At 37.1% G+C, this 22,832-nt stretch overlaps 2 protein-coding genes across 2 annotated transcripts; both read left to right on the forward strand.

The window, feature by feature from the left end:
• Positions 1 to 6,673: 6,673 nt before the first annotated feature.
• Positions 6,674 to 7,345, forward strand: LOC122050177 (LOB domain-containing protein 22-like). Its single transcript, XM_042611110.1, has one exon. The coding sequence runs from the start codon at positions 6,674 to 6,676 to the stop codon at positions 7,343 to 7,345; it is 672 nt and encodes a 223-aa protein (XP_042467044.1).
• An 11,188-nt stretch (positions 7,346 to 18,533) lies between these two features.
• On the forward strand, positions 18,534 to 19,205 carry LOC122050178 (LOB domain-containing protein 22-like). The gene has a single exon (XM_042611111.1). It carries the CDS (start codon positions 18,534 to 18,536, stop codon positions 19,203 to 19,205), a length of 672 nt encoding a protein of 223 aa, XP_042467045.1.
• The last annotated feature ends 3,627 nt before the right edge of the window (positions 19,206 to 22,832 follow it).

Here is a 22,832-nt window from a genome sequence, read left to right on the forward strand (position 1 = left end):
ATCAGGACTTTATCATAGTCAAGTAACCTGCACCTACACACTTTATATTAATTTGTTAGATCATAACAAATTTAACTTTAACATTAGTCATACATCAAAATACTGGGTTAAAGGTTGTGCTTCTCACCAAAAATTTAGAGAAATCTATAGATGTTTATTTAATCAATAGAGAGGATTTCCATTTTATTATGACAACCATTTAGATAGATCCAATCTCAGTTCAGAACTGACGGTTCTTGATACATCAACCCTTAAACTTAAGCGTCCAAGATAGTTACGATCCATGGTTCGAAACCACTAGTTCACTATTTACCATGGTTCGTCACAGTTCAACACTGAACTATTAGTCTAACGGCCGAAATCACTTTTACTCTTTCTCTCTAACTTTTAAATCACATTAGCATAAATGAACGGTTACATAGTTGAAAGAAATTATTTTCTTTCTTATTCTTTTTTATATATATAAAAAGAAAACTATTGATTGGTTATTAAATAATTAACTAACACATTTAGATATCTATATATTGTAGTCTAATTGATTAGGATACTTAGATCTCACCTAAGAGACTGGGGTTTAACTCTCGGCAACGTAATTATTTTTTAACAAATTTTCATTAAAAATAACACATATCATCTATAAAAAAAAATCTATGTTAGTTGGGTCATTGAACCATAACCAACCCGCCCTGGTTTAGGCTCTATAATCGAGTCAATGGGCAAAAATAATTTTTCCTATGATCATATTGTTTATGTTTTACATTGACAAAAAAGTATCAAAATTTTTCAATGATTAAAAATAATTTTCAATTGTTTTTTAAAAATCTGGTTTTTAATCCTAAAAATTCATATATTTGAAAAATAACTCTTTAACAAATATATAGACTTGCTTACTATATGTGCAACCCCTAGAAAACTTTTTAGATTTTTTTCTATCTTTTTCTCTCATTTTATCTATCTTATTTTTGATATGATCAAAGGGGGAGAAATTATGGGGGTTAAGCTAAGGGAGAGATTGATTACAAAAATTTTTATTTGTTTCTAATTGCAGAATTTATTGTTTTTTAATTAATTTACATGTTTGTTTGCCCTAATTCAGGTTGACGCACATACAAAAGGGGGATATTATAAATACCCCGAACCAATTTTGAAATGATCAACTAAGTTAAATTAGGTCATTTGTATTTGATGTCTTATGTCTGAGTGTGCAAGAACTTAGGAACACAAGAAGCCACGCGGAAGACATAGTGAGTGAGAAAGATGTCACTGGAAGAGAGTTGATGGACTTGGTATCCAAGGAACGAGAAGTTGTGAAAGAGTACACCGATGGAGCTAGAAGGGTGTGCACAACTCATTAGAGGAATGAGAAGCTAGGAGGAAGCCCACTCAAGGACAAAGTCAGAGTTGGATTTAGATGAGCTCAACTCCAAATGACCGGAGCATCACCTAAGATAGCAGAGACTGACCATGAAGACCCGAGCCGCCTCAATTGTCTCGAGGTGCATCAGATGCCCAGCAGAGCAATTGTTGCAAAAGAGACTTGATGCGACTTAGTTGAATGGAGAGATTGTTAGTATTCCATGGTAGTTTTGATGTGATCAATCAAGTTAAGTTAGGTCTTGTTGTATTTGATCATTGTGTCTAAGTGTGCAGGAGCTTAAGAACACAAGAAATTGAGTGAAAGACACAGCTAGAGAGGAGGATGACACAAGAAAGGAGTCGATCAGTTCGGTGCATCCAAAGGACGAGGTGCTGCAGAAGAGTACACTGGCACAGGAGAAGGACACGCGTGGCAGTTTGAGAGATGAGAAGCCAGGTAGGAAAGCTGCTCGAGAAGAAGATCAGAGTTAGGTTCGGGTGAGCTCAACTCTGGAGACCTTGGTCCCGCGAGGATAATGTTTTATTCTCGGAGAATAAAGTTTATCCGATAGAAGGCGCCTTGGACCCCTTTGAAGGTGCCTTCAAGCTGAAAATAACATTTTTCAGGAGCTATAAAAAGACTCTTAGACCTAGGAAATTAACAACACTTGTATTCATTTCCTAGCACATTTTTGAGAGTTTAACGAGTGTAAGAGGCTTCTCCGCTTACACAAAAGAGACTTTTTTTAGTGATTTCTCTTGCCTTAGATTAACATCCATCTAAATTGTAACCAAGTAATTCTTTATTCTCCTTTATTTTATTAGTTGTTCAATTGCTTTAATTTAATTGTGTTACTAATCTAAGTTGAAAGATCGAGAAGGGTTTAGCTTTATTTTTTATAGGCAATTCACCTTACCCCCCACCCCCTCTTGTCGGCCGCACGGGTCCTACACATTTGTGATATAAATTCTAAGGACGTGAATTTGATTTTGTAGGAGATGAAGTTGGACTATGGACTCGAGTCAGATTGAGCCAACTTAAACATTGATCCTAGGGTTGAAGTAGGGAGATCAAGTTGGAAGAGAGCAAAATGGATCTGGTGTAATATGATCTATTGATTCAAATCTGATGCAATTTGATCCAAGTGGGCATTCGTCTATATCTAGTTGATTTTGGCCCATCATCTAGATTGGGTCAATCCTGCCCACCCATTAAAATCTAGCTATCCAGACCATTCAGTTAGATCTAGTTGATCTTGACCATCTGTTCATATTCCATCTTATCTGCTCGTTCATATCTGAAGTTATCTCAACCGTTCAATGAAATCTGAGATTGATTTTAAGAAACAATAGCCAAAAGAAGGGGGAGATCGAGCGTACTATAGGGGAGATCATCGTATTGTTCATCCATAGTGAATTTCCACTCCATTCAAGCTTCCTTCGTCGAGAGTTATCACAATTTAGGCTACATGGACTCCCTCAGGTAGCCTAGAACCATCAAACATGCTTCCCTACTGTGGTTACATTTAATGAGTAGGACACAAAATTTAAAGTTACATGCATTTATGTTGGGTCTAGATGCTCAGCTTCCAGCTGATTAATCTAGACTAAGTTGCCAAGTTACAACTTTGCGTTATTTCCACTTGGACTTGTTTGTCAAACCTTCAGCTTCCAGCTGATTCCATTAAGACTTGATTCACCTAACTCCTAGCTAGGACTTTTTTCTACCAAGCCTTCAGCTCCCAATTAATTCCACTTAGACTTGCTTCACCTAGCACCTAATGACTTTTGTATACCATGCCTTCAACACTTGGACTTTATTTACCAAACATCTAGCTAGGACTTTCTTTCTTGGTTCCAACCAAGACTTTCCTGCCTGACACGCAATAAAGTCTTTAGTTGCCTAATTCCATAAAGGCTTAGTCATTGTCTGGCTGACAATCAGGACTTTATCATAGTCAAGTAACCTGCTAGTACACACTTTATATTAATTTGTTAGATCATAACAAATTTAACTTTAACATTAGTCATACATCAAAATGCTGGGTTAAAAGTTGTTCTTCTCACCAAAAATTTAGAGAAATCTATAGATGTTTATTTAATCAATAGAGAGGATTTCCATTTTATTATTACAAACATTTAGATAGATCCAATCTTAGTTCAGAACTTACGGGTCCTAACACATCAACCCTTAAACTTAAGTGTCCAAGATAGTTACGATTCATGGTTCAAAACCACTAGTTCACTATTTACCATGATTCGTCACAGTTCAACACTGAACTATTAGTCTAACGGCCGAAATCACTTTTACTCTTTCTCTCTAACTTTTAAATTACATTAGCATAAATGAACGGTTACATAGTTGAAAGAAATTATTTTCTTTCTTATTCTTTTTTATATATATCAAAAGAAAACTATTGATTGGTTATTAAATAATTAACTAACACATTTAGATATCTATATATTGTAGTCTAATTGATTAGGATACATAGCTCTCACCTAAGAGACTGGGGTTTAACTCTCGGCAACGTAATTATTTTTTAACAAATTTTCATTAAAAATAACACATATCATCTATAAAAAAAAATCTATGTTAGTTGGGTCATTGAACCATAACCAACCCTGCCTGGTTTAGGCTCTATAATCGAGTCAATGGGCAAAAATAATTTTTCCTATGATCATATTGTTTATGTTTTACATTGACAAAAAAGTATCAAAATTTTTCAATGATTAAAAATAATTTTCAATTGTTTTTGAAAAAACTGGTTTTTAATCCTAAAAATTCATATATTTGAAAAATAACTCTTTAACAAATATATAGACTTGCTTACTGTATGTGCAACCCCTAGAAAACTTTTTAGATTTTTTTCTATCTTTTTCTCTCATTTTATCTATCCTATTTTTGATATGATCAAAAGGGGAGAAATTATGGGGGTTAAGCTAAGGGAGAGATTGATTACAAAATTTTTTATTTGTTTCTAATTGCAGAATTTATTGTTTTTAAATTAATTTACATGTTTGTTTGCCGTAATTCAGGTTGACGCACATACTAAAGGGGGAGATTATAAATATTCCGAACCAATTTTGAAATGATCAACTAAGTTAAATTATGTCATTTGTATTTGATGTCTTATGTCTGAGTGTGCAAGAACTTAGGAACACAAGAAGCCACGCGGAAGACATAGTGAGTGAGAATGATGTCACTGGAAGAGAGTTGATGGACTTGGTATCCAAGGAACGAGAAGCTGTGAAAGAGTACACCGATAGAGCTAGAAGGGTGTGCACAACTCATTAGAGGAATGAGAAGCTAGGAGGAAGCCCACTCAAGGACAAAGTCAGAGTTGGATTTAGATGAGCTCAACTTCAAATGACCGGAGCATCACCTAAGATAGCAGAGACTGACCATGAAGACCCGAGGCGCCTTAATTGTCTCGAGGTGCATCAGATGCCCAGCAGAGCAACTGCTGCAAAAGAGACTTGATGCAACTTAGTTGAATGGAGGAATCTTGGATGAATAGTAGTTGAGGCATCTCAATTCAGCTAGAGGCACCTCTAATGAAGAAGAACGTTGCGGCACAGATAAGACACAGGAATCCACGTTAGGAAACCCTTAGGCACCTCCTATGAACTGAAGCACCTCTGATACTGCCAGATCAGGTTTTTGAACGTTGCATAGATAAAACTTATCCAGTTGGAGGAACCCTAGACCAATCAAGGCGCCTCCAATGAAGAAGAACATTGTGACACAGATAAGAAGCAGGAATCCACGTCAGCAAACCTTGAGGTACCTCTAGTGAATCGAAGCACCTCCAATACTGCCAAACCAGGTTTTTGAATGTTGTGTAGATAAAACTTATCCAGTTTGAGGCACCCTAGACCAATTAGGGCTCCTCCAATGAAGAAGAATGTTGTCACACGAATAAGAAGTAGGAATCCATGTCAGCAAACCCCGAGGCACCTCCGGTGAACCAACGCACTATATCAAGTTTTTGAACATTGTATAAATAAAACTTATCCAATTAAAGGAACCCTGGACCAATCAAGGTGCCACGAATCACCACGTCAGCAAAATGGTCACTTTGATCATTGAGCTATAACTAGAACCCAGAAGCCAGTTGTAAAGACACACATGTAATTTCATTTCTAATGTTGTGCTTTCAATTCATGTAAGAGCTTCTCTGCCTCCAATATTGTTGAAGATGTAGTCTTTAATGCGTTTGATTTTGCTTTGGATTAACAACCTCCTCGGTTGTAAACCAAGTAACTATTCTTATTCTCTTTACTTGTTATGTTATTTATTTCTGCTTAATTTATGTGTATGTTCTTGCTAAAAGTAGGTAGCAAGAGAAGATTATAATTTTAATTTGTAAGTTATTCATCCTTTCTAATCAGTCCACCTGATTCAACGGGACCTGCCTAACGGTCGAAATTACTTTTACTCTTTCTCTCTTATTTTTAAATTACATTAGTATAAATTAACTGTTAAGAAATTATTAACTTTTATTATTCTTTTTCACTATAGATTAATTATTAAATAATTAATTAACACAAATGGATATCTATCAATATTTATCTACTGTAGTCTAATTGATTAAGATATTTAGCCCTCGATTAAGAGACCGAGATTTAAGTCCCGACAACACAATTATTTTTAATAAATTTTTATTAAAAAAACATCATCTAAAAATAAAAAATTTATTTTAGTTGGGTCATTGAACCTAACCGATCCGGTTCAGGATTGATAACCTAAGTCAACGGATAACCACATGGCGACTTAGTTACAAGCCGGCTAGATCCGATTTAGTCCGTACCCGTGGTCAAGTCTACATTTCGGGCATTCTTATGGATTATAAAGTTATTTAATCATATTCTTTTGAGTTATAAAACCAATTAATTGACTTTAGCGTTTACCAAGGAGATAATTATGACAGAAAAGTCGGTGATTTTTAAAATTAGATTAGTTACTTGAATATAATGATTAAAATTAGCCAACAGGTTAATATTATCGAATTTAATATTTTATCAGGTTTATTTTTTATTATTCTTCTGACGGTGATTAAATCCACACTCCCATCACCATTATGACATTAATTTTGCGACGGCCGAAGCAGGGAGATCCTGCCTCCAGGGGCGTAGAAAAAAAATTAACACGGTGAAAAAATAATTTAAAAAGATTTAGTTATAAATTAGTAAAGGTTCTGGACTTTTCCGAAAACATACAATTCAAACCCCAACCTAACGTTTTAAATTCTCCAGGTTGTGGCAAAACGACATCATTCTTGTTCCGACGGCCGACAGGGGGGAGATCGAGAAGAGGATGGATTCAAGCCTTCCTTTGTCGGCGGCGGCCTATCGACCATCTATTCGTGCTCCATCTAGGATGCAGCCGCCGCCAACGATTTCGTCCCCTTCCTTCCCAACGACGCCCGACGACCCTCCTGCTCATCTTGATTTCACCTCTGCTGCAGCGCCCTTGCCTACGCAGCCAGTCACCGCCTGGTCGTTTCCAACGATGATCGATGCCTCTGTGGATGCCTATGCCACCACCGCTGCAACCGCCATGCCCCCACAATTTTCTTATTCTAGAGACGGTTCTAGATCCAAGGCCTGTGCCGTCTGCAGATTTCGGAATCAGAAGTGTAAGGATGACTGCCTGCTCGCGCCGTTTTTTCCCGCTTCAGAAGACAGCAAGTTCCAGAAGGCTCGCCGCCTTTTCGGGGTCAGTAAGATGCAGAAGATCCTGAAGGGCCTCCTCCCCGAACAACGCGCTGTAGCCATGGCGACCATGATCTACGAGGCGGAGGTGCACGCTGCGCACCCAAACACAGGATGCCTCGACATCATCCTCCAGTTACACAGTCAGATCGAGCGCAGAGCCGCTCATCTCGCCTTCCTCCGACAGCATGCTGCTGTCGTCGCCCCTCCTGCACCCAGCTTGGATACTATTGGCACCGGAGATGGTGGAATCATTCCTCCACCCTTGCATTGATTCCCTGACAGAGAGAACTCCGTCTCCCATCTCTTCTGGCAATCACAAGAGGAGATGATGAGGCAACGAAGTCGAAGAAGAATAATATCCCAATCACACACAGTAAATATTTTGTTCTTCGGTTCATGCATAGCACGCTGAAACTGTAATTCGATCTAGTATACAATTTAAAATCACTTTTGTTCTTGATTGTCATTAGTTTATTATTTATTCTGTAACAATTCGTGCTACAGTGGTTAATTTCTTGTGTGGAGCAGCAAACCTAAATTCCTAGGTCCCATGATTACCACTGTAGCATTTGTAGAATACCTACCCAACCAGCCAACATGCATACTTTCCTAACGCCTGCCAACATGCATAGTTTCCACGCGTACTCGTAGCAAATGAACGAGTCGAATTTCATCTGCTGAGCGTACTACCTCCACAGGAAGTCAACAAAATCGACACCTACTGATCAGCAAAGAAACTTTGGGAGTAGTTCCTAAAGCTATACCAAGGTGCATCTGAAGCCAAGCTCGCTAAATGGAATCTGCTTTGGAACTAGCTGATCAACCTTCAACTGAATAAATGAGAGTCAGTAGTATAACTGTAGGCCAAGCTGAAGGAATTAATCACCGAACTTATGAATTTTGGAGAATATGTAACAAACATAGTTTCTTTAAGGTATGCGTTAAATGATTTCCCTAGGACACAAGATTGGATGTCTATAGTAGACTCCTATTATATTTCAAAAGATCTAGAGGTAAGTACCTAAAAGAGTTTATTTTACAATTTAGAACTTCATGAATCTAGATGTGCAGAATTAAAAAAAAAAGAGCCCAATCAGAACGTTGCCCTAAAAGCAAGAATGGACGATTCAGACTCCGAAGCGTCAATTGATGAAGATGAAGTGACCCTATTGTTAAGAAAATATTTAGTAAATTTATTAAATCTAATAAATTTAATAAAGCGTAGGCTAAGAAATATTCTTGGAGCAAAAGGAATGTCTGATGTTATAACTGCAATGAAGAATTGCATATTAAGGATGATTGCCCAAAGCTGAAGACAAAGAAGAAGAAGAAAGAGCTAGCAAAATCAAGACACAGAAACTTAAAAGCAATATGGGACGAATCATCATCGGAGTCAGAAGTTGAAGAATATGTCAGACTAGTCGTATTGGCGGACCACCTAGGTGAAGATGAAAGCAACTCAGAGATGGACATCGATGAAGGGGGAGGAACCTTAGAAGAAAGCTATGATGAAGGAGAAGTATCGAAACACGAGGTAAGTGAAGTATGTGCCCTACCTCCTAAAAAGTTATTTCAGTTTATTAAGATACTTACAAAGAATATAGTACAATTTAAAAGAGATAATGCTAGGTTAAAATTAAATTTAGCAAATTCATGCCCCTAAGATGTGTTTGATAATCTAAAAATAGAAACAAAAGATTGAAAGTATAAATAAAAAAAATAAAAAATAACCATGCATGTTCTAACAATTTTCAAAAATCAAGATTTAGAAAGTATCGTAAAATTAATTGGTACATTAGAAATCATGAGGAATAGATAGGAAAATCCCTAGAAATTATGTACCATCAAAATTTTTAGTGAACCTAATTGGAAGGAACCTATATTAAATTTCAAAATCCTTCTTAGATTAATTTTTTTTGATAAAAAATTATGTTAAAAATAATTTTTTGAATAATTTTTTTCTTGTTATATTCTTTGCTCAAAATCTTATATATCTATGCATTAATTAATCATTTATTTCATTAATTTTTCAGTATTAATTTTTGTTAAAAAAAAATTTCTGTGTAAAATGGAAATATGATCTATAAACATGATTTTTTTTAGAATTTTTTAACCGTTGATTTATTTTCTAAAAAATTATTAACAAAAATTATGTTTTGAAATTTAAAATTACTTCACAGACTTAGTTTTTGAGAATTTTATTATTTTGTGATAAAATATAATATTCTCTATCAAAGAAAATATTTTTATAATTTTTTGACTAATATATTATTTTCTATGAATTTATTAATAAAAATAGTATTTTAAAAATTAAAAAGAATTTTTAGACTTATCTTTGAAATATTTTATTTTTCCAATAATAAAACATGATGTCTTCTATCATAAATTTTTTTTTGACATTTTAAAATTTTTTATCTGATTTATTATAATTTTTTTCTAAAAGTTAATTTTTAATACTAAAAATTTAGTAAAATAGAAATTTGGAAATTTTGATTTTTCTATTATTAGACAATCTGTTTACCATATTCAAGAAAAATTAGTAGAAAATTTTGTAATTGAAAAATATTTTTTTTATTTTTTTTAAAATTAGTTACTTTATTAAAATAAAGCATTTCTATTAGACTAAATACTATTTTTTATGAAAAAATTTCTACTAGTCTAACTTAAATTCAACAAAAATTTTCATGATTTTTCAAAACTGAAAAGTAATATTTGATTTATTTTTGTCATAACAAAAGCTTAATTATTAAAAATAGAATATGTTTAAAAATTATTTCTACAAAATATCGGCCTACTAGTAATGTTTGTGATGTACACCTAGAATTTTTTTCCCAAAATTTGTTTAACTGTTTGTTGTATTTTCCCTTATTTTTTAATGTGATCAAAGGGGGAGAAATATGCACAAGTTAAGGAGGAGTTAGGATATTTTTTGGATTTAGAATCCTTACTTATCTTGTAAACTTAATTAATTTATTACATTGCAATATTTTATTTTAATTTCAACTTGTTTACATAATCTTAACTTGGGTTGCTGTACATCAGAAAGGGAGAGATTGTAAGTATCCCGTGGTAGTTTTGATGTGATCAATCAAGTTAAGTTAGGTCTTGTTGTATTTGATCCTTGTGTCTAAGTGTGTAGGAGCTTAAGAACATAAGAAATTGAGTGAAAGACACAGCTAGAGAGGAGGATGACACAGGAAAGGAGTCGATCAGTTCAGTGCATCCAAAGGACGAGGTGTTGCGGAAGAGTACACTGGCAGAGGAGAAGGACACGTGTTGCAGTCTGAGAGACGAGAAGCCAGGTAGGAAGGCTGCTCGAGAAGAAAATTAGAGTTAGGTTCGGGTGAGCTCAACTCCGGAGACCTTGGTCCCCCGAGGATAATGTTTTATCCTCGGAAGGATAAAGTTTATCCGATAGAAGGCGCCTTGGACCCCTTTGAAGGTGTCTTCAAGCTGAAAATAACATTTTTCAGGAGCTATAAAAAGAATCTTAGACCTAGGAAATTAACAACTCTTGTATTTATTTCCTAACACATTTTTGAGAGTTTAACGAGTGTAAGAGGCTTCTCCGCCTACACAAAGGAGACTTTTTTAGTGATTTCTCTTGCCTTGGATTAATAACAACCTAAATTGTAACCAAATAATTTTTTATTCTCCTTTATTTTATTAGTTGTTCAATTGCTTTAATTTAATTGTGTTACTAATCTAAGTTGAAAGATCGAGAAGGGTTTAACTTTATTTTTTATAGGCAATTCACCTAACCCCCCACCCCATCTTGCCGGTCGCACAGGTCCTACACATTTGTGATATAAATTCTAAGGATGTGAATTGGATTTTATAGGAGATGAAGTTGGACTATCGACTCGAGTTAGATTGAGCCAACTTAAACATTGATGCTAGGGTTGAAGTAGGGAGATCAAGTTGGAAGAGAGCAAAATGGATCTGGTGTAATATGATCTATTGATTCAAATCTGATGCAATTTGATCCAAGTGGACATTCATCTATATCTAGTTGATTTTGGTCCATCATCTAGATTGGGTCAATCCTGCCCACCCATTAAAATCCAGCTATCCTGACCATTCAGTTAGATCTAGTTGATCTTGACCATCTGTTCATATTCCATCTTATCTGCTCGTTCATATCTGAAGTTATCTCAACCGTTCAATGAAATCTAAGATTGTTTTTAAGAAACAATAGCCAAAAGAAGGGGGAGATCGAGCGTACTATAGGGGAGATCATCGTATTGTTCATCCATAGTGAATTTCCACTCCATTCAAGCTTCCTTCGTCGAGAGTTATCAATATTTAGTCTACATGGACTCCCTCAGGTAGCCTAGAACCATCAAACATGCTTCCCTACCGTGGTTACATTTAATGAGTAGGACACAAAATTTAAAGTTACATGCATTTATGTTGGGTCTAGATGCTCAGCTTCCAACTGATTAATCTAGACTAAGTTGCCAAGTTACAACTTTGCGTTGTTTCCACTTGGACTTGTTTGTCAAACCTTCAGCTTCCAGCTGATTCCATTAAGACTTGATTCACCTAACTCCCAGCTAGGACTTTTTTCTACCAAGCCTTCAGCTCCCAATTAATTCCACTTAGACTTGCTTCACCTAGCACCTAATGACTTTTGTATACCATGCCTTCAACACTTGTGCTTGATTTACCAAACATCTAGCTAGGACTTTCTTTCTTGGCTCCAACCAAGACTTTCCTACCTGACACGCAATAAAGTCTTTAGTTGCCTAATTCCATAAAGACTTAGTCCTTGTTTGGCTGACAATCAGGACTTTATCATAGTCAAGTAACCTGCACCTACACACTTTATATTAATTTGTTAGATCATAACAAATTTAACTTTAACATTAGTCATACATCAAAATACTGGGTTAAAGGTTGTGCTTCTCACCAAAAATTTAGAGAAATCTATAGATGTTTATTTAATCAATAGAGAGGATTTCCATTTTATTATGACAACCATTTAGATAGATCCAATCTCAGTTCAGAACTGACGGTTCTTGATACATCAACCCTTAAACTTAAGCGTCCAAGATAGTTACGATCCATGGTTCGAAACCACTAGTTCACTATTTACCATGGTTCGTCACAGTTCAACACTGAACTATTAGTCTAACGGCCGAAATCACTTTTACTCTTTCTCTCTAACTTTTAAATCACATTAGCATAAATGAACGGTTACATAGTTGAAAGAAATTATTTTCTTTCTTATTCTTTTTTATATATATAAAAAGAAAACTATTGATTGGTTTTTAAATAATTAACTAACACATTTAGATATCTATATATTGTAGTCTAATTGATTAGGATACTTAGATCTCACCTAAGAGACTGGGGTTTAACTCTCGGCAACGTAATTATTTTTTAACAAATTTTCATTAAAAATAACACATATCATCTATAAAAAAAAAATCTATGTTAGTTGGGTCATTGAACCATAACCAACCCGCCCTGGTTTAGGCTCTATAATCGAGTCAATGGGCAAAAATAATTTTTCCTATGATCATATTGTTTATGTTTTACATTGACAAAAAAGTATCAAAATTTTTCAATGATTAAAAATAATTTTCAATTGTTTTTTAAAAATCTGGTTTTTAATCCTAAAAATTCATATATTTGAAAAATAACTCTTTAACAAATATATAGACTTGCTTACTATATGTGCAACCCCTAGAAAACTTTTTAGATTTTTTTCTATCTTTTTCTCTCATTTTATCTATCTTATTTTTGATATGATCAAAGGGGGAGAAATTATGGGGGTTAAGCTAAGGGAGAGATTGATTACAAAAATTTTTATTTGTTTCTAATTGCAGAATTTATTGTTTTTTAATTAATTTACATGTTTGTTTGCCCTAATTCAGGTTGACGCACATACAAAAGGGGGATATTATAAATACCCCGAACCAATTTTGAAATGATCAACTAAGTTAAATTAGGTCATTTGTATTTGATGTCTTATGCCTGAGTGTGCAAGAACTTAGGAACACAAGAAGCCACGCGGAAGACATAGTGAGTGAGAAAGATGTCACTGGAAGAGAGTTGATGGACTTGGTATCCAAGGAACGAGAAGCTGTGAAAGAGTACACCGATGGAGCTAGAAGGGTGTGCACAACTCATTAGAGGAATGAGAAGCTAGGAGGAAGCCCACTCAAGGACAAAGTCAGAGTTGGATTTAGATGAGCTCAACTCCAAATGACCGGAGCATCACCTAAGATAGCAGAGACTGACCATGAAGACCCAAGCCGCCTCAATTGTCTCGAGGTGCATCAGATGCCCAGCAGAGCAATTGTTGCAAAAGAGACTTGATGCGACTTAGTTGAATGGAGAGATTGTTAGTATTCCATGGTAGTTTTGATGTGATCAATCAAGTTAAGTTAGGTCTTGTTGTATTTGATCATTGTGTCTAAGTGTGCAGGAGCTTAAGAACACAAGAAATTGAGTGAAAGACACAGCTAGAGAGGAGGATGACACAAGAAAGGAGTCGATCAGTTCGGTGCATCCAAAGGACGAGGTGCTGCAGAAGAGTACACTGGCACAGGAGAAGGACACGCGTGGCAGTTTGAGAGATGAGAAGCCAGGTAGGAAAGCTGCTCGAGAAGAAGATCAGAGTTAGGTTCGGGTGAGCTCAACTCTGGAGACCTTGGTCCCCCGAGGATAATGTTTTATTCTCGGAGAATAAAGTTTATCCGATAGAAGGCGCCTTGGACCTCTTTGAAGGTGCCTTCAAGCTGAAAATAACATTTTTCAGGAGCTATAAAAAGACTCTTAGACCTAGGAAATTAACAACACTTGTATTCATTTCCTAGCACATTTTTGAGAGTTTAACGAGTGTAAGAGGCTTCTCCGCTTACACAAAAGAGACTTTTTTTAGTGATTTCTCTTGCCTTAGATTAACAACCACCTAAATTGTAACCAAGTAATTCTTTATTCTCCTTTATTTTATTAGTTGTTCAATTGCTTTAATTTAATTGTGTTACTAATCTAAGTTGAAAGATCGAGAAGGGTTTAGCTTTATTTTTTATAGGCAATTCACCTAACCCCCCACCCCCTCTTGTCAGCCGCACGGGTCCTACACATTTGTGATATAAATTCTAAGGACGTGAATTTGATTTTGTAGGAGATGAAGTTGGACTATGGACTCGAGTCAGATTGAGCCAACTTAAACATTGATCCTAGGGTTGAAGTAGGGAGATCAAGTTGGAAGAGAGCAAAATGGATCTGGTGTAATATGATCTATTGATTCAAATCTGATGCAATTTGATCCAAGTGGGCATTCATCTATATCTAGTTGATTTTGGCCCATCATCTAGATTGGGTCAATCCTGCCCACCCATTAAAATCTAGCTATCCAGACCATTCAGTTAGATCTAGTTGATCTTGACCATCTGTTCATATTCCATCTTATCTGCTCGTTCATATCTGAAGTTATCTCAACCGTTCAATGAAATCTGAGATTGATTTTAAGAAACAATAGCCAAAAGAAGGGGGAGATCGAGCGTACTATAGGGGAGATCATCGTATTGTTCATCCATAGTGAATTTCCACTCCATTCAAGCTTCCTTCGTCGAGAGTTATCACAATTTAGGCTACATGGACTCCCTCAGGTAGCCTAGAACCATCAAACATGCTTCCCTACTGTGGTTACATTTAATGAGTAGGACACAAAATTTAAAGTTACATGCATTTATGTTGGGTCTAGATGCTCAGCTTCCAGCTGATTAATCTAGACTAAGTTGCCAAGTTACAACTTTGCGTTGTTTCCACTTGGACTTGTTTGTCAAACCTTCAGCTTCCAGCTGATTCCATTAAGACTTGATTCACCTAACTCCTAGCTAGGACTTTTTTCTACCAAGCCTTCAGCTCCCAATTAATTCCACTTAGACTTGCTTCACCTAGCACCTAATGACTTTTGTATACCATGCCTTCAACACTTGGACTTTATTTACCAAACATCTAGCTAGGACTTTCTTTCTTGGTTCCAACCAAGACTTTCCTGCCTGACACGCAATAAAGTCTTTAGTTGCCTAATTCCATAAAGGCTTAGTCATTGTCTGGCTGACAATCAGGACTTTATCATAGTCAAGTAACCTGCTAGTACACACTTTATATTAATTTGTTAGATCATAACAAATTTAACTTTAACATTAGTCATACATCAAAATGCTGGGTTAAAAGTTGTTCTTCTCACCAAAAATTTAGAGAAATCTATAGATGTTTATTTAATCAATAGAGAGGATTTCCATTTTATTATTACAAACATTTAGATAGATCCAATCTTAGTTCAGAACTTACGGGTCCTAACACATCAACCCTTAAACTTAAGTGTCCAAGATAGTTACGATTCATGGTTCAAAACCACTAGTTCACTATTTACCATGATTCGTCACAGTTCAACACTGAACTATTAGTCTAACGGCCGAAATCACTTTTACTCTTTCTCTCTAACTTTTAAATTACATTAGCATAAATGAACGGTTACATAGTTGAAAGAAATTATTTTCTTTCTTATTCTTTTTTATATATATCAAAAGAAAACTATTGATTGGTTATTAAATAATTAACTAACACATTTAGATATCTATATATTGTAGTCTAATTGATTAGGATACATAGCTCTCACCTAAGAGACTGGGGTTTAACTCTCGGCAACGTAATTATTTTTTAACAAATTTTCATTAAAAATAACACATATCATCTATAAAAAAAAATCTATGTTAGTTGGGTCATTGAACCATAACCAACCCTGCCTGGTTTAGGCTCTATAATCGAGTCAATGGGCAAAAATAATTTTTCCTATGATCATATTGTTTATGTTTTACATTGACAAAAAAGTAACAAAATTTTTCAATGATTAAAAATAATTTTCAATTGTTTTTGAAAAAACTGGTTTTTAATCCTAAAAATTCATATATTTGAAAAATAACTCTTTAACAAATATATAGACTTGCTTACTGTATGTGCAACCCCTAGAAAACTTTTTAGATTTTTTTCTATCTTTTTCTCTCATTTTATCTATCCTATTTTTGATATGATCAAAGGGGGAGAAATTATGGGGGTTAAGCTAAGGGAGAGATTGATTACAAAATTTTTTATTTGTTTCTAATTGCAGAATTTATTGTTTTTAAATTAATTTACATGTTTGTTTGCCGTAATTCAGGTTGACGCACATACTAAAGGGGGAGATTATAAATATTCCGAACCAATTTTGAAATGATCAACTAAGTTAAATTAGGTCATTTGTATTTGATGTCTTATGTCTGAGTGTGCAAGAACTTAGGAACACAAGAAGCCACGCGGAAGACATAGTGAGTGAGAATGATGTCACTGGAAGAGAGTTGATGGACTTGGTATCCAAGGAACGAGAAGCTGTGAAAGAGTACACCGATAGAGCTAGAAGGGTGTGCACAACTCATTAGAGGAATGAGAAGCTAGGAGGAAGCCCACTCAAGGACAAAGTCAGAGTTGGATTTAGATGAGCTCAACTTCAAATGACCGGAGCATCACCTAAGATAGCAGAGACTGACCATGAAGACCCGAGGCGCCTTAATTGTCTCGAGGTGCATCAGATGCCCAGCAGAGCAACTGCTGCAAAAGAGACTTGATGCAACTTAGTTGAATGGAGGAATCTTGGATGAATAGTAGTTGAGGCATCTCAATTCAGCTAGAGGCACCTCTAATGAAGAAGAACGTTGTGGCACAGATAAGACACAGGAATCCACGTTAGGAAACCCTTAGGCACCTCCTATGAACTGAAGCACCTCTGATACTGCCAGATCAGGTTTTTGAACGTTGCATAGATAAAACTTATCCAGTTGGAGGAACCCTAGACCAATCAAGGCGCCTCCAATGAAGAAGAACATTGTGACACAGATAAGAAGCAGGAATCCACGTCAGCAAACCTTGAGGTACCTCTAGTGAATCGAAGCACCTCCAATACTGCCAAACCAGGTTTTTGAATGTTGTGTAGATAAAACTTATCCAGTTTGAGGCACCCTAGACCAATTAGGGCTCCTCCAATGAAGAAGAACGTTGTCACACGAATAAGAAGTAGGAATCCATGTCAGCAAACCCCGAGGCACCTCCGGTGAACCAACGCACTATATCAAGTTTTTGAACATTGTATAAATAAAACTTATCCAATTAAAGGAACCATGGACCAATCAAGGTGCCACGAATCACCACGTCAGCAAAATGGTCACTTTGATCATTGAGCTATAACTAGAACCCAGAAGCCAGTTGTAAAGACACACATGTAATTTCATTTCTAATGTTGTGCTTTCAATTCATGTAAGAGCTTCTCTGCCTCCAATATTGTTGAAGATGTAGTCTTTAATGCGTTTGATTTTGCTTTGGATTAACAACCTTCTCGGTTGTAAACCAAGTAACTATTCTTATTCTCTTTACTTGTTATGTTATTTATTTCTGCTTAATTTATGTGTATGTTCTTGCTAAAAGTAGGTAGCAAGAGAAGATTATAATTTTAATTTGTAAGTTATTCATCCTTTCTAATCAGTCCACCTGATTCAACGGGACCTGCCTAACGGTTGAAATTACTTTTACTCTTTCTCTCTTATTTTTAAATTACATTAGTATAAATTAACTGTTAAGAAATTATTAACTTTTATTATTCTTTTTCACTATAGATTAATTATTAAATAATTAATTAACACAAATGGATATCTATCAATATTTATCTACTGTAGTCTAATTGATTAAGATATTTAGCCCTCGATTAAGAGACCGAGATTTAAGTCCCGACAACACAATTATTTTTAATAAATTTTTATTAAAAAAACATCATCTAAAAATAAAAAATTTATTTTAGTTGGGTCATTGAACCTAACCGATCCGGTTCAGGATTGATAACCTAAGTCAACGGATAACCACATGGTGACTTAGTTACAAGCCGGCTAGATCCGATTTAGTCCGTACCCGTGGTCAAGTCTACATTTCGGGCATTCTTATGGATTATAAAGTTATTTAATCATATTCTTTTGAGTTATAAAACCAATTAATTGACTTTAGCGTTTACCAAGGAGATAATTATGACAGAAAAGTCGGTGATTTTTAAAATTAGATTAGTTACTTGAATATAATGATTAAAATTAGCCAACAGGTTAATATTATCGAATTTAATATTTTATCAGGTTTATTTTTTATTATTCTTCTGACGGTGATTAAATCCACACTCCCATCACCATTATGACATTAATTTTGCGACGGCCGAAGCAGGGAGATCCTGCCTCCAGGGGCGTAGAAAAAAAATTAACACAGTGAAAAAATAATTTAAAAAGATTTAGTTATAAATTAGTAAAGGTTCTGGACTTTTCCGAAAACATACAATTCAAACCCCAACCTAACGTTTTAAATTCTCCAGGTTGTGGCAAAACGACATCATTCTTGTTCCGACGGCCGACAGGGGGGAGATCGAGAAGAGGATGGATTCAAGCCTTCCTTTGTCGGCGGCGGCCTATCGACCATCTATTCGTGCTCCATCTAGGATGCAGCCGCCGCCAACGATTTCGTCCCCTTCCTTCCCAACGACGCCCGACGACCCTCCTGCTCATCTTGATTTCACCTCTGCTGCAGCGCCCTTGCCTACGCAGCCAGTCACCGCCTGGTCGTTTCCAACGATGATCGATGCCTCTGTGGATGCTTATGCCACCACCGCTGCAACCGCCATGCCCCCACAATTCTCTTATTCTAGAGACGGTTCTAGATCCAAGGCCTGTGCCGCCTGCAGATTTCGGAATCAGAAGTGTAAGGATGACTGCCTGCTCGCGCCGTTTTTTCCCGCTTCAGAAGACAGCAAGTTCCAGAAGGCTCGCCGCCTTTTCGGGGTCAGTAAGATGCAGAAGATCCTGAAGGGCCTCCTCCCCGAACAACGCGCTGTAGCCATGGCGACCATGATCTACGAGGCGGAGGTGCACGCTGCGCACCCAAACACAGGATGCCTCGACATCATCCTCCAGTTACACAGTCAGATCGAGCGCAGAGCCGCTCATCTCGCCTTCCTCCGACAGCATGCTGCTGTCGTCGCCCCTCCTGCACCCAGCTTGGATACTATTGGCACCGGAGATGGTGGAATCATTCCTCCACCCTTGCATTGATTCCCTGACAGAGAGAACTCCGTCTCCCATCTCTTCTGGCAATCACAAGAGGAGATGATGAGGCAACGAAGTCGAAGAAGAATAATATCCCAATCACACACAGTAAATATTTTGTTCTTCGGTTCATGCATAGCATGCTGAAACTGTAATTCGATCTAGTATACAATTTAAAATCACTTTTGTTCTTGATTGTCATTAGTTTATTATTTATTCTGTAACAATTCGTGCTACAGTGGTTAATTTCTTGTGTGGAGCAGCAAACCTAAATTCCTAGGTCCCATGATTACCACTGTAGCATTTGTAGAATACCTACCCAACCAGCCAACATGCATACTTTCCTAACGCCTGCCAAACCTAAAAACATCTTTATATCTGCGATCTGACTCACCCCTTGGACCCACCGGTCCAGTATTCCTCCCAGCCCCGCTGATTCTGATCCAGTACTTCCCTCAGCCTCGTCGACTCCAATCTGACTCCCAATTAACTCCGATCGAACTCCAATTCAGTTCTGCAATGGCCCCGCCGATCCAAGCCCAATGCAACCCGATGCTTTTCCGTCCGATCCAACTCCTCATTCAACCCCGCCGATCTAGGCCCAGCGCAACCCAACGTGACCCAGTTCTCCATTTAGCCCCATTGATTCAAGCCCAGTGCAAACTCGATGCTTCCCCTGTCGATCCAGCTCCTCTTGGCCTGACCGATCTAGCTCTCCAATCGGCCTCGTCGATTGGACACTCAACTCATCTCCGATCGGTCCCGTCGTTTAGACGCCCTTCTCATCTCCGTTTGGCCTGTCTGACCCATTGCTTCTCCCAGGTCCAAATATCAAGCTGTTTAATAGCACATAAACTGGCATGACACAAGGAATAGCCTGGTTGACGTAATGTGATCCCATGAGATCTCCTATAGAACCAAATATGAGTGATGTAACCTTCATATACAACGATGGGACATCCATTTTATCAGGATATGACATCCTGTCAAAAGTACATTATCCTCTTTAATAGTCATAGATGTAACATCTCACTCTTTCATATTATAAAAAACATCTGCTGTGACAGACGGAAGTACACACATTCACAAATCACTGCAAACTCCTTTATTTTTACTATATATGCTTCTTCTCTATTATCTCATGCCAAAGATTGACTAAAGCGTCAGAATGGATAAGCCAAAGTTCCCCTGCCCTCCATTCTAACTTCTTCCCTCGCTCTTTTGCTCCTCACAAACTCTTCAGGTGATTTAATTAATCCTCCCGGTAGTGTTTGGTGACTCCCTTCTATAGTTCCACGGAATTCCTTTTGGTCATAGTACTTCGTCAATATCAGGGAAAGTTTATTCGTGGCTCGTTCGCTGGCGATCTAAGATAGGAAGATACCCCTTTGGGGTTTTCAACTAAACTCACATCTAAATATAAGCTGTTGGCACCCTAATGCCTTGACTTGAATTTGGATTTTAGAACCAGCTCGTCAGTGAAGGTGACAAAATGAAATCTCTCTTGAATGGTTGGTTGAATCAAAGGATCGAGTGAAAAAATCATCTAGGACGAGGGGATATTCTCGTAGAGAACTCTCAGGAATCATGATCTCGAGGATCTTATTCATCACTAAGACGAGAGGAGGATTGCTAAAGATCTCCTTCGAGTCATGATTACATAAAATGGGGGAAAACCATCATAACTTGGATGTATGCCTAAAGGTGTACCTTTTCTAGTCACTGACAAGCGTCATATTGCCCTCGCCGATATGCCAGAAGCTGGGATAACTCAAATAGAAGTTCTCTACAAGAAAGTTCAGCAATAACACATCTGAAAGCAAAAGACAATAGAAAAATCTCATTGGCCATTTACAGGATTGAGTTAATTATTTATCCATTTAAATCACTTGACCAGAAAAGGAAATTACAGCCCAGTGGAGGTGATAGATATATTCAGTATGCAGCTAAAGTGACACCGCTTTTTACCAGAAATTTATACTGCATCAGCATGTGATACATTTAATTTAATGTTCACAGATCATTCTTACACCAAACTCGACTATCAGATTGAAAACATGGCTTTATTGAAAACTTGGCTTCAGCAACATACAAAATCCCTACACTTATCTCAAATAAAATAGTCAAACTATTTTTACTTTTTTTTTAAAAAATAAAGAAATACAAAAACAAGATTATTGATTTTCTCATCATCCTATTTTGCTGGTTAATAATTACGAGGAATAAGCCTTAAGGGGACCATTTAAAAGTTTCCTTGATCAAGATCAAGTTTTCCTGTTGTAGGATGGACTAAAGAAGTTCTAATATAATCCATAGATACATGAAAAAGGTTGTTGAACCATTCAGCATCTCTGAGAATCGTATACATACAAGTGACAGAACCATTCAAATGAGACCAGATCCATCGGTAAATTGGTAATTGAGACAAAGTGATTGCACCGACATAATTATGTCCTTGTTGGAGCCATGGGTTTGAGCACTAGTGGGCACAAATGAGGTAATTGTACTTAATGATAGAACCAAACTATCTTTATAACATACAAAAAAAAGGAAAGAAATTTGCATGGCATTCATTCAAATTTGTTTCTATTTATCCCAGATCACCTCCTACAATTGCTAAAATAGATCAGCCTAAAATATTTAAGAAAAGGTGCTTGCTCATAAGATAATTAAAAGGTCATTCAAACTCTTCCCTTCGCTTCCCATAGGTTCCTATGAAGCTAGAATTCTTAGAATCCTAAGAATAGGTACCACCTGCTGGTCAATTGAACTAAGGCGGACAATGTTCGTGTTGGTGGAGCTTGTCTCCAGTGATATGTAACAACAACTATCAAATGCGTATGTGATCCCGTCCGGAAGCTGAGTCAGACGAAAGTCGGCCGCGCTGTCCTCAGCGTTGACGGAAAGTTGTGGAGACGCTTTGACGATCAGGTACGGCGCAGAAAGGTTCCCACGGGCGGATGACGAGGAGTGATGAGTGGGATGACGAAGCGAGGCTCCTGCGTACACTCAGACGAGCACCCGTAACGTTAGAGGCCAGAAACCAGAGAAAAAGTTCTCGGAGCATACCCTCCGACGCTCAAGTCAGGTACTTTTTTCTCAGAAGAACAGTGAAAAGCGAAAGGACGAAAGCAAAAGACTGATGCGAAAAGGTGAGTGAGCGTATCTGCGTAAGGGAGAGGTCCTCCCTTTTTATATGATCAGGCGTACTTTGGATGTCTGACGAATATCAGGGAATGTCGGATGTTAGGAGTTGTCTGGCGGTGAATGACACGTGTCGCTCGATGAGAGACCCGAGGAAGGTTCCATTATAGCTGAGCTACAGACCATGAGCATATTCCCTGACATGTGCCAATGATTCGCTGACATACAGTTACGATCCTTTAGCTTAGTTGTCGTGTAGTGTCCTGCTGACCGGGTACAAAGACTTCCCCCTGTAGATCCTACTATGTAAACCTGTAATTCCCAATCTATATGTCCTGCCTGGTATTTCCAGACCTGTATCTGTCTAGTATTTCCCGACCTGTGTCTGTCTGCCCTGTATGCCTTGACCAGTGTTACATTACCTATATACCCTGCCCTGCGCATATGGCTCTGTAAATCCTGATCTGTATTTCTTGATCCGCATATCCT

This window comes from Zingiber officinale, chromosome 3A, assembly GCF_018446385.1.
Source record: "Zingiber officinale cultivar Zhangliang chromosome 3A, Zo_v1.1, whole genome shotgun sequence".
NCBI classification, from domain to species: Eukaryota; Viridiplantae; Streptophyta; class Magnoliopsida; order Zingiberales; family Zingiberaceae; genus Zingiber; species Zingiber officinale.